This window comes from Cyprinus carpio, chromosome B2 (genome assembly GCF_018340385.1).
Source record: "Cyprinus carpio isolate SPL01 chromosome B2, ASM1834038v1, whole genome shotgun sequence".
Taxonomy (NCBI): Eukaryota; Metazoa; Chordata; class Actinopteri; order Cypriniformes; family Cyprinidae; genus Cyprinus; species Cyprinus carpio.
The window spans coordinates 18934240-18946474 of NC_056598.1; the positions used below are offsets into that span (position 1 = coordinate 18934240).

General features: G+C 36.8%; 1 protein-coding gene across 2 annotated transcripts in view; it reads right to left on the reverse strand.

Annotated features, from left to right (window-relative positions):
• b4galt2 (UDP-Gal:betaGlcNAc beta 1,4- galactosyltransferase, polypeptide 2) overlaps positions 1 to 12235 on the reverse strand; it is a 99511-nt gene that overhangs the window by 13863 nt on the left and 73413 nt on the right. Inside the window, exons 4-5 of one of the 2 annotated variants that reach the window (XM_042718531.1) lie at positions 11246 to 11433; positions 8664 to 8786 (exon numbers count right to left, since the gene is read on the reverse strand). In XM_042718531.1, coding sequence (XP_042574465.1) covers positions 8664 to 8786; positions 11246 to 11433 — 311 coding nt within the window. The remainder of the gene's footprint in view (positions 1 to 8663; positions 8787 to 11245; positions 11434 to 12235) is intronic. The other variant, XM_042718532.1, reaches the window with a different exon arrangement.

Consider the following 12235-nt stretch of genomic DNA (forward strand, 5'->3'; position numbering starts at 1 on the left):
TTTTGGCTGGAATCAGTCCAGTTCCAGGTATCTGAGAAAGGCATGAAAGACAAAAACAACAACAAAAAATGCTCTGATAACTGTGTCCATGTTGGTAATTACTGTTTGTTTGGTTCATGTTCATGGACACCTGCAGTAATTTGGCTAAACAGCCATGAGCCTCAAGTAAGATGAGGGTTAAATGCCTTGGAGGCGGATTTGTGTTCATTATTATGCACATTATACACACATATTACTGCATTTATTCGCAGAGCATTTTCACATCCTACTGGGCGATTCGTTCGCAGCAATGTTCCTTGAACTCTCTGACCTTTCATGCTCGGTTTAGACAGCTGTGATTACTCTGGGGCTGCCACGTTTTGAGAAACGTCTGATTTGGGGGAAAAAGCAAAATGCTGTGCCATTGAAGAACTTGAAAATCTATGCAGAATAATCTGAAGGTTTTGTGACTTCCTCGCCACAACATAGAAAAATTAGATTGTTTTTTTGGTTAGGAACAAACAAAGGATGCTACTAAATTAACCTCAGCCTTGGAGGCAAAAAATGCATTAAAACACCTGCAGAAAGAGAGCAAAAGTTGAAAACAGGTGGGGGAACACTCATTACTCATACAAAACAAAGGCAAACAGCATCACTATTGTACCATAATAGTGGTACAAGATGAAATAACTCACAGTGTTTCTATTAGTCAACAAGACAGTTTTGTGATTAAGAGAATGTTTGTCTGAATGCTGACGTAATAATTAATAACGCTGACTGAAGACCTGTTTTGCCCTGTAGTCTCTAATTGGATTAAGTGAGAATTTTTCTATATGTCCTTCGGTTCTTCCTCCCTGCAGTTCATTTAATTGCATTAGACTCTCGGAGTGGGGGAGAATTGGAATCGTTACTATTACTTCATGGCTTGCTGGCAGAGGAGAAATGGGAGAGGAGCAGAAAAAAGACAAGTCAGACACAGAGGGAGAGAGAGACAGACCGAGAGACAGAAGGTGAGGGAAGTGAGGGAAAAGTGAGAGAGAAAGGGAGGGACAGAAGAGTGGTCATACAATATGGCAGACAGACTGACCTTGTCTGGCACTCTTCTTCCATTACAGCCCTCCCCAAACACACTCTCCTATTTCTTGCCTTTTTTTTTAATCTTTTATGAAATGTTTGGAGTAAAAATAAATAAATAAATAAAAAAACTAAAAAAAAAACTACTGTACTGCTTACTGCAGAGTGCATATCGTATAATCCCTATCATTTACAAAAATACATGAAACAATATTTAATAAGCCTTATTTAATAACTTTGACTGTCTTTTTATGGAAGACTAGGAGTTCCCTTTAAAATAAAATAACAAATGACATTATATTTAATCCATGTTAAAAAAAAGTAACACATATTAGATTGATAAATTATTTTTAAATGCAACTTTTAAATTGTATATATGGGTCAAAATCACCACAGAGTGCCTTTCAACCCTCAGAATACTCAAAAATTTTGGTTTTAATTTCCCATTTGCTTAATGTCATATCATTAATAGTAGACACTCCAGAACTTCAGAAAAATATTAGCTGAGCTCCCACACATTTTTTTTTTTTTTAGATAATTTTGGGCCATTATTCAAAGCATAAACCATAAGATATGTCGACCCTGTCATGGAGATATATATTACTGTTAAATATGTTTTCATTGCAAAATTAAGATGCAAATGATATTTTCTTTAAGGTATGATGTCCCTTTCCTAAACAGGGTTATTTGCATTCAAATTATTAATACATAAAAAATGTTATGTAAACCATGTGTTTTTAAAGAAACTCATTAATTTGTATGTTTTTTTCTTATTTGGAAAAAACAGTGATATTTGGATGCAGTTATTTGTTTGCATGTTATTGCTACCACACCTAGCTATTTAACACAGGATTATATAGATATGATTGAATTATTATTTAAAATATTGTAAAATATCAAGATGACCGGGTGGAAAAGCACATAACGGGTTGGACACATAATGCAGAACACACAAAGCATGACAAAATATGACAATAAAACATTTATTCAAAAATGTATTCAAATTCATATAATATTAATAAATAGTAAAATTACATCCATGTATTATCACAGTGATGTGTGTTAATTTTAGCTTTTAGCAATTTTAACTCCAAATGAATGCTGTGTCCACCCTGTCATGTCTAAGTGGCCGACAGGGTGGACATTTTGGATTAACGACAGGGTGGACATGTTAAGCTTTGTATGAGGAAGTGGTGGATATGTGATGTTTATATTTTGTCAACTGAAAAGTCACCAAAAAATTTCGCCTCATCCGCTGAAATTCCCGCCACTGAAGAGACAAAAAATCTGTTGTCCTGATGTCACTAAAGTGCATGGCCTTTTCTGAAAGGGGCGGACAACTATTCAAGGGACATGGACAAACTCTTCTTTTTTATTAAATAAAATTATCGTTTTTATTACCAAATGATCAATACACTCAAATTGAGCTACAGTATGAAACACCACCAAAACATTTTAATGTGCACTCTTGATGCTGAAGCCATGCATCTCCACATGTCCATGGACTTGCACAGAATCAAACAGGGATTGGTGAACGCTTTCAAAGACAGTCTCTTCATTTCAGTCCAGTCTTCCTAAGAGTAGTTCATAACTATTCAAGTTCAACTTAAAATCCACAGTAGAACACACCTGTCTACTGCCTTCCACTGTCTCGTTCTTACTGAATTGTAAAGGGAAATGTCCCTCCAGGGCTTCCATCTTCTCCAACTACACAGATGTTGAAAATCAATGAAAAAAATGACGGGCTATTTCTCTGTCCACATGGCCAGAGGGGAGAGCTAAACTCTCCGAAAGCTTTTTTAAGTTTGCTTTTTGTTTCAAGCCAGTCGTATGGAACATTTGCTGTGCATGAGGCCAGGACACAGTCATCTGAGTCCACCATCCTCCCTCACACACATCCCTCTGGGCTATTTCTATCCACAATGACTTCACTCTACCAATGCATGCAGCAATGACCTTCTGGCCAGCTTGCAGAGCATGATAGTGGCTGTGCTTTCCATTTTATAGATAATGCCTCTTATGGTGACTTATTATTCTGAACAATGAATTATTCTGGAGCTGAACACGCTCAAACCTGTGGAGATCAACGTGGACTTCAGGAGAAACCCCCCTGCTCTCCCCCCACTCACCATCATAGACAGCACTGTGGCTGCAGTGGAGTCATTCAGGTTCCTGGGCACAACCTTCTCTCAGGACTTGAAGTGGGACATTCACAGTGACTCCATTGTGAAAAAGGCCCAGCAGAGGTTGTACTTCCTACATCAGTTGAAAAAGTTCAACCTGCCACAGGCACAGTTGACACAGTTTTACTCAGCTATTATTGAGTCGGTTCTGTGCTCTTCTATAACTGTCTGGTTTGGGTCAGCCAGCAAATCAGATTTAAGAAGACTGCAATGGTCTTGTACAACTCGTACAACTCCAGAGTGTAGAAACGGGCAGGTAACATCATCAAAGACCCCTCTCACCCCGGACACAACCTGTTTGCACTTATTCCCTCAGGCAGACGCTACAGATCTCTGCGCACTAGAACATCTAGGCATAATAAAATTTTTTCCCCCATGCCATCTCCAGCTTAAAAGGCTAACATACGAATCATTACCTGTGTTCTGTAATTCATTTCCGTAAATCATTCTACATCTTAAATGATTGCCTTTCTCAAGTATTATGTAAATACATATGCATATCTCTTTATTTATACAGTTCTATTTAGAGTAAAATTGCACAAATCTGAACATAAATCAATCTACTGTTCCAGATTCATACACATTATTTATTGCTAAGTCTTACTAATTTTATTTTATTTTTATTCTGTTCTCATGTCAGATGTGTATGTATGCATGTATGTACAGTATGTATGTACCAGGAGCACCTTAAAAAAATAACAACAAATTCCTTGTGTGTTTGCGCACACCTGGCGAATAAAGCTAATTCTGATTCTGATTTAAAACAGGATTGTTATTATGAAGCTGCCATAAAATAAACTACTTCTTGGCGCCAACAGCCTTGTGGTTAGTGCGCCGACATACAGCGCAACTGTGCTCACGGCGACCCGAGTTCGAATCCCGGCTCGTGGTCCTTTGCTTATACCGCTCCCCTCTCTCTTCACCCAATGCTTTCCTGTCTACTCTACACTGTCCTTTCCAAATAAAGGAATTAAAAACCCATAAATAAATCTTAAAATAAATAAATAAATAAACTACTTCTTGACATCAAATACAAAGGATTGTCCACATCTGGAGTTTGATACTGTATTGCTGTCTAGATAATGATCATAAAGAGAGAAATGCAGAAAAATAAAATAAATTGTGTTCTTTTGATCTATTCATCAAAGGATCCTGAAAAAAGTAACCAAGGTTTCCAAATGTTTTCAAGTTTGGTAATAATAAGAAAAGTTTCTCGAGCACCGAATCAGAATATTATAATGATTTCTGAAGAATCATGCGATGCTGCAGAGAGTACAGTAATTACAGGAATGGCTGCTAAAAACTCATCTCTACCATCCGAAGTAATACATTTTATTAAAAAATCTATTAAAACAGAAAAGAGTTATAGTTTTGATCAATGTTTTTTTCTTTTTTCAAAAAATCTCACTGATCCCAAACTTTAGAACGGTAATATAAAATGTTGATTTATATTTTAATCAATATATATTTTCGTTAACTATAAAAATTAAAAGAACATTTTAATCAGAAGGAAACTGGCTCAAATTAATAAATATGACACACGGTGAAACACCGGCTAAATTTTAAAAAATATTTTCATCAAGAGACGAAAAACTATCACTGTTACAAAAACTCACAATTTCAATGTAGCTGGAAAATGGCTTTTCTGACTTTGTCATACATTTAGTCAGAAACCAAGGACGGAAACACATTCAGGAGCTTCTCGACAGTAGCGGCTTACCATAGCTACTCCATATCAGTGTACTGTGGTATCTTTGAACAGGACTGCCACTAGTTCTTCCTTATGGCTAGAAGGTACAGTACAGGAACAAGTGTACTACTGAAGGATCAGCTACAGCAAGAAACAAAGATTCTGCACACTAATGCCAGCTGCCTTCACAAACATAAACTAAAAACCCAGTCCACAGAGATACAAACAACATGTCTCTTCTAAAGAAGCGCATCTGCACAGACTGACACATTTTAAGAAGCCAGGCTGCAGAATTTCGAGCTTGCAGAGAAGAATGTCCATTGGCACTTGGACTCACGCTGTCAGACCAGTGACCCTCAAAGATATGGGAAGAGAGGAAGTTGTTCTGACAGGCACTGGGAGTCCCTGGAGCCCCAGCAAACTGGTTCCAGAGAAGTGACAGTATGTTCAAGTAAACTTCCACCCAGAGGACCTAAATGGGCGAGCGTCAGAGTCTGTGCGTGTACGTCCACCAGTCAGATGGGGAATTTGAAGCAGAACGCAAAGCTGGGTCCACATGCCATTCACTCTTACATCTTGACTTTGAACAACTGATCAAAGCTGACTGCACTTTAGGCCACTATATTGCCACCCTATCTGTTAAAAAGAACTTGTTCATCAAAGCTGTACTGTAGATCTAGTCAACAACAGTAGCCTCAAAAAGTATTTGGTAGAACAAATTTGTAAGAAGCCTTTTAGTAGTTACTGGACCCAAGTCATTTTGTATTAATTGTATGAGGTCAGTTTCTAGTTTACATGTGTATTGTGTACCTGCACAGTTCATCACATTCAGTTTGACAACTAGAAAGTGTCCAGATTGTCTTCTATTTAAACAGTCTAATTTTTTATCTTTTTACATCATATTAACATTGTTTTTATGAAAAGTTTTGCTTTATTTATTATTCTTTGCATAAAAAGGAAAGAGGCAATGGTTAATGGTTTGCCATTAACTGTGTTTGTCATTGCAGTTTTCTTATGATTAGGCCATAACAATTAAGACTTCAAAGTATTTTTCTCTTGTTTTTGTCTCTTGTTGCTTTCTTGGCAATGTCTGCATTATAGATGAACACATTTATGAGAAATTCTCTTTTGAGAATGCGGCCACAACTTTGTTGTTGAAGATAAACTATAGCGACTCTGCGATCACAAGAAAACAAATGTAGTAATATTTACTGTAGATCATGACAAGACAAGAAAGAAAAATGAATGCATGGCCACTTAAGGATAGTAAAGTATAATGCAATAACATCATAGACTTTGTAAGTGTGTACAAGTTAAATGTTTTATGTTCAAACCACTGTTCAGAAGTTTGGGATCAGAAAGATTAATTTTAAAGAAATTAATCGTTTTTGTCAGCAATGAAGCATTAAACTAATCCAAAGGAACAGTAAAGACATTTATAATATAAAGATTTCTATTCTAAAATAATGCTGTTCTTTTGAACTTTCTATTCAAATAATTGTGAAAAAAAATGAAAAATGAATCACAGTTTCAAGGATCATGTGACACTGAACAGTGGAAAAAAATGATACTACATTTTTTAAGGTAAGTGATAGCAAACAGTTTATTTTAGCTATATTTAAATAATAAAAAATAGTGAAAATTTGTCAACCAAATTTGTTTATTTAAATGTAGCTAAAAATGAATTGATTGCAACCACTTACCTTAAATTTGCTTTAGTAAATTAAATTAATCTTTTTTTTTTTCAGTGAAGACTGCAGTAATGGCAGCTGAAAATTCAGCTTTGCCACCACAAGAATAAGTTACATTTTTACTGTTTATACATGAAAACACAGTTTATATGATATTTCACAACCTTACTATGTACAACTTTGCTGTGTTTTTGACCAAATAAATGCAGCCTTGGTGAGCATAAAGATGCTCATTTCAACACAACTAAAACATCAAATGAGCAGTAAGAAAATCCCCCCAAAAAATCAACAGTTAATGTGCATATAAATGTGCAATAAATATGCATGCAAAATACATAATTAGAACTAAAACAACAAAACAACATCAAGCTTTTTATATTCTCCCAATAAAAACAGCTCTGTTCAGAAGGAGATCTCAAGGGAGGCTGTTGCTTTTTTGTGAATATCAGGCTATAAAGCCTATTTTTACTTATATAATCTATCCATCATGCCAAAAAAGCAGTGGGCAAAGGCAGGAAAAGATAATGTGAGAGGTGTGTTTTATCACACCATCCAGTTTCCACCATCTACTGTCAATGGAACCCCAAACAACTGAAAAGAGTGATATATGGGACATATCTCCACGAGTGTTATCGCTGTTGCAAGAGCACACGTGCCCTGACATACTGCAGGTTTTTCTATCTCATCACCTGAGCGGGGAAAAATGATAGCTAGTGAACTCGCAGCTATTCATTATCTGAAGAGACAGGCATCAGACAGAAGAGCGTCATCTATTCACACGTTTCTGTCTGGACATGGTGTAGATTTGTGAGCGGCGAGCGTATATACAGCAGCTCCCTGCAGAGCTGCATATATCAGAGAAAGAAAAAGACTAGAAACAGCGCAAGGACACTGTTCAGCGACTGTATCTGATGATGCATGCTTACTTATGACTTTTTTTAAAAGCCTGTCTACCAGACCTCAACACAAAATGACATCCCAGAAAGCCGGTCAAAGTTTGCAAAGGTTTACAAGCAGCACATCTACAGATGTAATTCATTTAAATCAAGAGAAATAAAGAACCAGTTACTGTCTTAAATGTATTTGAATATTGCGATTTTCCACCAAAGCTGTTAATGTGTCACAAATGACATTTGACAAATAGTTCAAACATGTGTAGTCTGTTATTGAGGATCGCAGTGACACATTTTTGGCATAACAGCAATTACAGCAATCATAAATAACTCAAAATATGTGCAATTCATGTTTAACAGCCATTTGTCAGCATATCAGTCATGGTTTGTTCTAGAACCACATGAGAGAACCACTAGTCAAAGTAACATTGACATTATAACCTACTTTTTGGTGGGAAAAGTGCTGAATACATTTTAACATACTTTATCAAATGAGTGCATAACAATATTCAAAGTACTGTAACAAATTCGATTTTATTAAAACAGAAAAATATCTTGACATCACGTTAAAAATTATTACATTGAACTATTAATTATAAAATGATTAAGTAGAGGTTTTCAAGCTTTTTCATGCCAAAGAGACTCAAACATGCCAATCCTTGTGTGAGGGACCACTTTCAATAAATATCTCAAATAACAATAAATTGAACTAACTTGTAAAAATTCAGAAAGTTTCAGATTCAGAAATTCACAAGTTTGGAAGCCCTAATTTGAAAATAAAAAATTCAACTATCAATTTTCTAAATGCATGTTTTTGATCTTATTGCAAATGATTCATCAATGCATGTGTTTTATTTTTTTACATATTCTTTGACCTCATAATCTTCAGTCAAACTGCCCTGATCTTCAAGCGATATGACATACTTCTCTGGTGTCGTATGTTGTATTCAATCTCACATTCATCCGCCATTGGTTTTGAGTGCAACTCCCACAACTCAGCCCTGCATATTTTCTTTTTCAATATTTTTTTTACACTCAGAATAAGTCACAATACAAAAGAAAAGATCTGACTCTACTTCCATCTGATTCCAATTTTAAAGGACCAGACCTCGGACATTTATAAAAGAGAAAAACAGCATATTTATAGTCTTACCTGTTGTAAATGTCATCATCTTCACCTCCCCAACCCCAGTACTCATTAGGAAAGCCATTGATTTTGAGGAACTGTTTTTTGCTAAGGCCGGACACCCCTCCAAAGTACCCTGCATAGGGTAGCCTGCAAGAGGGAACAGACCCCAATCATTCTTATTCAGCTGACACACATTTTAAATAGAAAGCCTCAAATCACCCTTTAATCATCAATAACATTTTATGCAGTAATATTACCTCAAATTGTCTATTCCTGCCTACGTCCATGTGGAATGTAGGGGGCTTTGGATTCCCATTAGATTTTCTTTTTGATTCAAGTCTACAGTGAAATATAATTTTTGTAAGCCCTCTCTGAACTGAGCCCTTTACTCAGTCAACTCAAGCATTCGAATTTAACAAAATTGCATCTCGTATGAGTGATTCTAGAGAGCCACAGTGTCCTCCCACGGGGGATCCAACATTTTTAAATGCTATCTGATCCTTCTCCCAACTGTCTTTCAAAACTTTTCTCCAGATTGCCACCCCTCAGGCCTCTCGGTTGAGCTACACAACTCAAAGAACGCCCTGTAAAAGCTACATTTCACCATAAACAGTAGAATCCGTTTCTCATCATAGACGTTCAGTAGGCCACTGTCGGATGAGAATTATCTGAGGAATCATTGTCTATAGGATTAAAGGCTGATATAAATATACATACTCCATTGCAGAGTCAAAGGATGAATTAAAAGGCTTTGTTGGTTGTCAGAACTACGTCTTATATTTGACCTTTAAACCACAGAGCGATTACATCTCAAGCAAGTGTTCCAAGCCTTCAAACAAATGCTCTACTAGATGAATAAGTCTGGAAAAGCATTGAGTCCACTTAAAGCGGATGAAAACATAGTTTCTGTGTCTCCTCTTTTAAGAGGCCCGCTGGGCTGTGGGCTGGCAGGTGCATCATGGGTAGCCGCCCGGGGTTCGCCTTGGGCTACCACGGTGTATGTTGCCAATGACAGCAACCACATCCACCCACGCAAACAAATGTGCAACATAAGGGAGAAAGAGAAGCAAAAACCTAAATGAACACGCACACACACACACACAAACACGCATCCACAAACAAGCGCTCGTGCATGCCGCAACCACACGTTAAGAGACAACAAGTTAAAATTAATGAGGCCATCTGCTACAGCAGCAGTCTTCACAGAAACAGTATGGCTGAAGTTTCTTCACACGCTCACGGTCTGAGAGCGTGTAATTCTCTAAAGGTGCTCCACTTATTAAATACAGCTACGTTAAGGCCTCCTCAGAGTGAAGACACACGCCAATAGATGACTCACAGAGGAAACGGAATTCTTAGCCCACTGACAGTTAAAGGCAGTTCACACTCTGGAGAAGGTCAGTGGCATTTGTTTAACAACATATTGTCTGGCCTTCCACAGAGAAATAAAAACCAAATTCAATAACTGTTCAAATTTTACCACAGCACTAAGCAGGTGTTGTATTAACAATATATACATAAATATATATATTATATAGACATTAGTACTACTATTAATAATAATATATAATAATTATATGATAGAATAAAAACATAAATAATCATCATATTTATATATACCACGTTCAACTATTTAATAACAACAATTTTTTTTTTTTTTATAATAATGTCAATCATTTTTAGAATTATTTTTTAATCATGTTACAGTAACTATCATTAAATGTTGTACACATACCAACTGATTAGTAAACAATTATCTTTTGAACTAATTTCCCGACACTGCTCATATCTTAAGATAGAGGCTGATTTGAACAAATTCCCTGAGGACGGCAGAGGAAGGCAGAGAGTTAAGATTGTCTTGGTCCTTTTGGCCCCTAACACAAAGACAGGAAATTAAACACCATGGAGCAAAGGCCGACTTGTCTGCTTGCCGACAGAAGACAGACAAAATTCATTTCAGGTTGGAAAAAAAAGAAGAAGAAAAAAACATAATAGTGTGAACCTTCACCAGTGTTTTAATATCTCCAGCTATCACACTTGAAGAAAACCGCTCTGTCTCCTCTAAATAATTGTCTGCCTTGGAAAATGAATACATATGCTTGTCAAGGCTCGAGGTCTGTCTAGACTGGCACTGCACCTAACAAATGAACTTTTGATACATAATAATTCAGCTGTATTCTAGAGCTCCAGATGACAAAGCATCATAAGACATATATCTTCCCTAGTGGAAAAAAGCAATTAATCATCAGGAGCGCAGACTTTGACAGACAGCCCTCAAGCTCTGGCTGTTTGATTAACTGACTCTTTTCTCTGCAAAGAAATAAAGACAAATACAGACATGGCATCTATTAATATGTATGTAAATAGCAACAAATGCAGCCCAGCATATTTGTAATAAAACCTGGCTAAGCCACAATTCTACAAGGATATTAAATTCATATAAAACATGCCACTGATTTCATTTTATTGCATTTTCAGCCTTTATATGCGGCTTCTGATTATTTATGTATCAAAAGGGACCAGAATTATAAAAGTGAGATAAAATGTTATTTCAAATATAATGTGCCAACAGACTCCTGCACTTTGTGGTTCCCTCCATATATTACCTGAAGCCGAATTTGTCCATGGCAATGGCAAAATGACGAGGCTGGTCATAACAGTGGTACAGGTTCCGGTCATCCATAGGGATCAGGTCCACGTCACTGAAAATGAAGCAGTCGTATTCTGCGTCTTTAAGAGCCTCTGTGTAGCCAACGTTGAGAAGCTTGGCCCGATTGAAGGTGTCCTCGCCAAGCTGAAACACAACAGAGAAATACATTTAAGATTACCCAATAAAAAGTCGATAGTAAAAATATTTCCAATTTGGTCTATATTAACACTGAATTGGATGCCATGTAACACCAAAACCCTGTGTGGTGTCTGAACTAATAATCCAGTGTGACAATAATCCCATGTAATCCTGTAATACCTGAGATTTGGCCCAATAATCCAAAGGTGTGAACTACTGTCACAAATCTACTGCCTTTTCAGCATAATGCCTGTGCATGTGCACTACAAAAGCATTACCAAAATGATTAAAGTATGCATATTACGTGAGGCTTTGAAGTGTCGCATTCACCATACAACGACATCTATAAACAGTGATGAACGGCCCTGGATGCAAAGAGATGAACCTTTCGAGCAAAATCTTATTTTATGACACCAGCGCTAAAAAAGTAAGGAAAATAACTTAATACTAAGTGACTTTTAGCTTCCATCAATATTTATCCTTACTTCAATTCTCTCAGAGGCCCAGAGGAGAAAGATTCTTCAATATAAGAGAGAAACAGAGAAAGAGTAAGAGGGGGCAGATAAGGCAATATCTTTAAGAGACATAAAATAGCTTTTTTCATCAGCAAGGGTGCTCATTAAACATTACTGGGATCATTATCACTAGTTTAACAAGATTTATTCCTCGAGTGGTGGCAGACAGCTCAGGCAACCACAGCAGTAGATGTCTGGTAATGACACACACCTCGCTAAAAAACGACAGATTTATAACAGGGACACGCTCACGACTTAGCATCTCTCATCCAAGAAACCAACCAGCTCCAAAA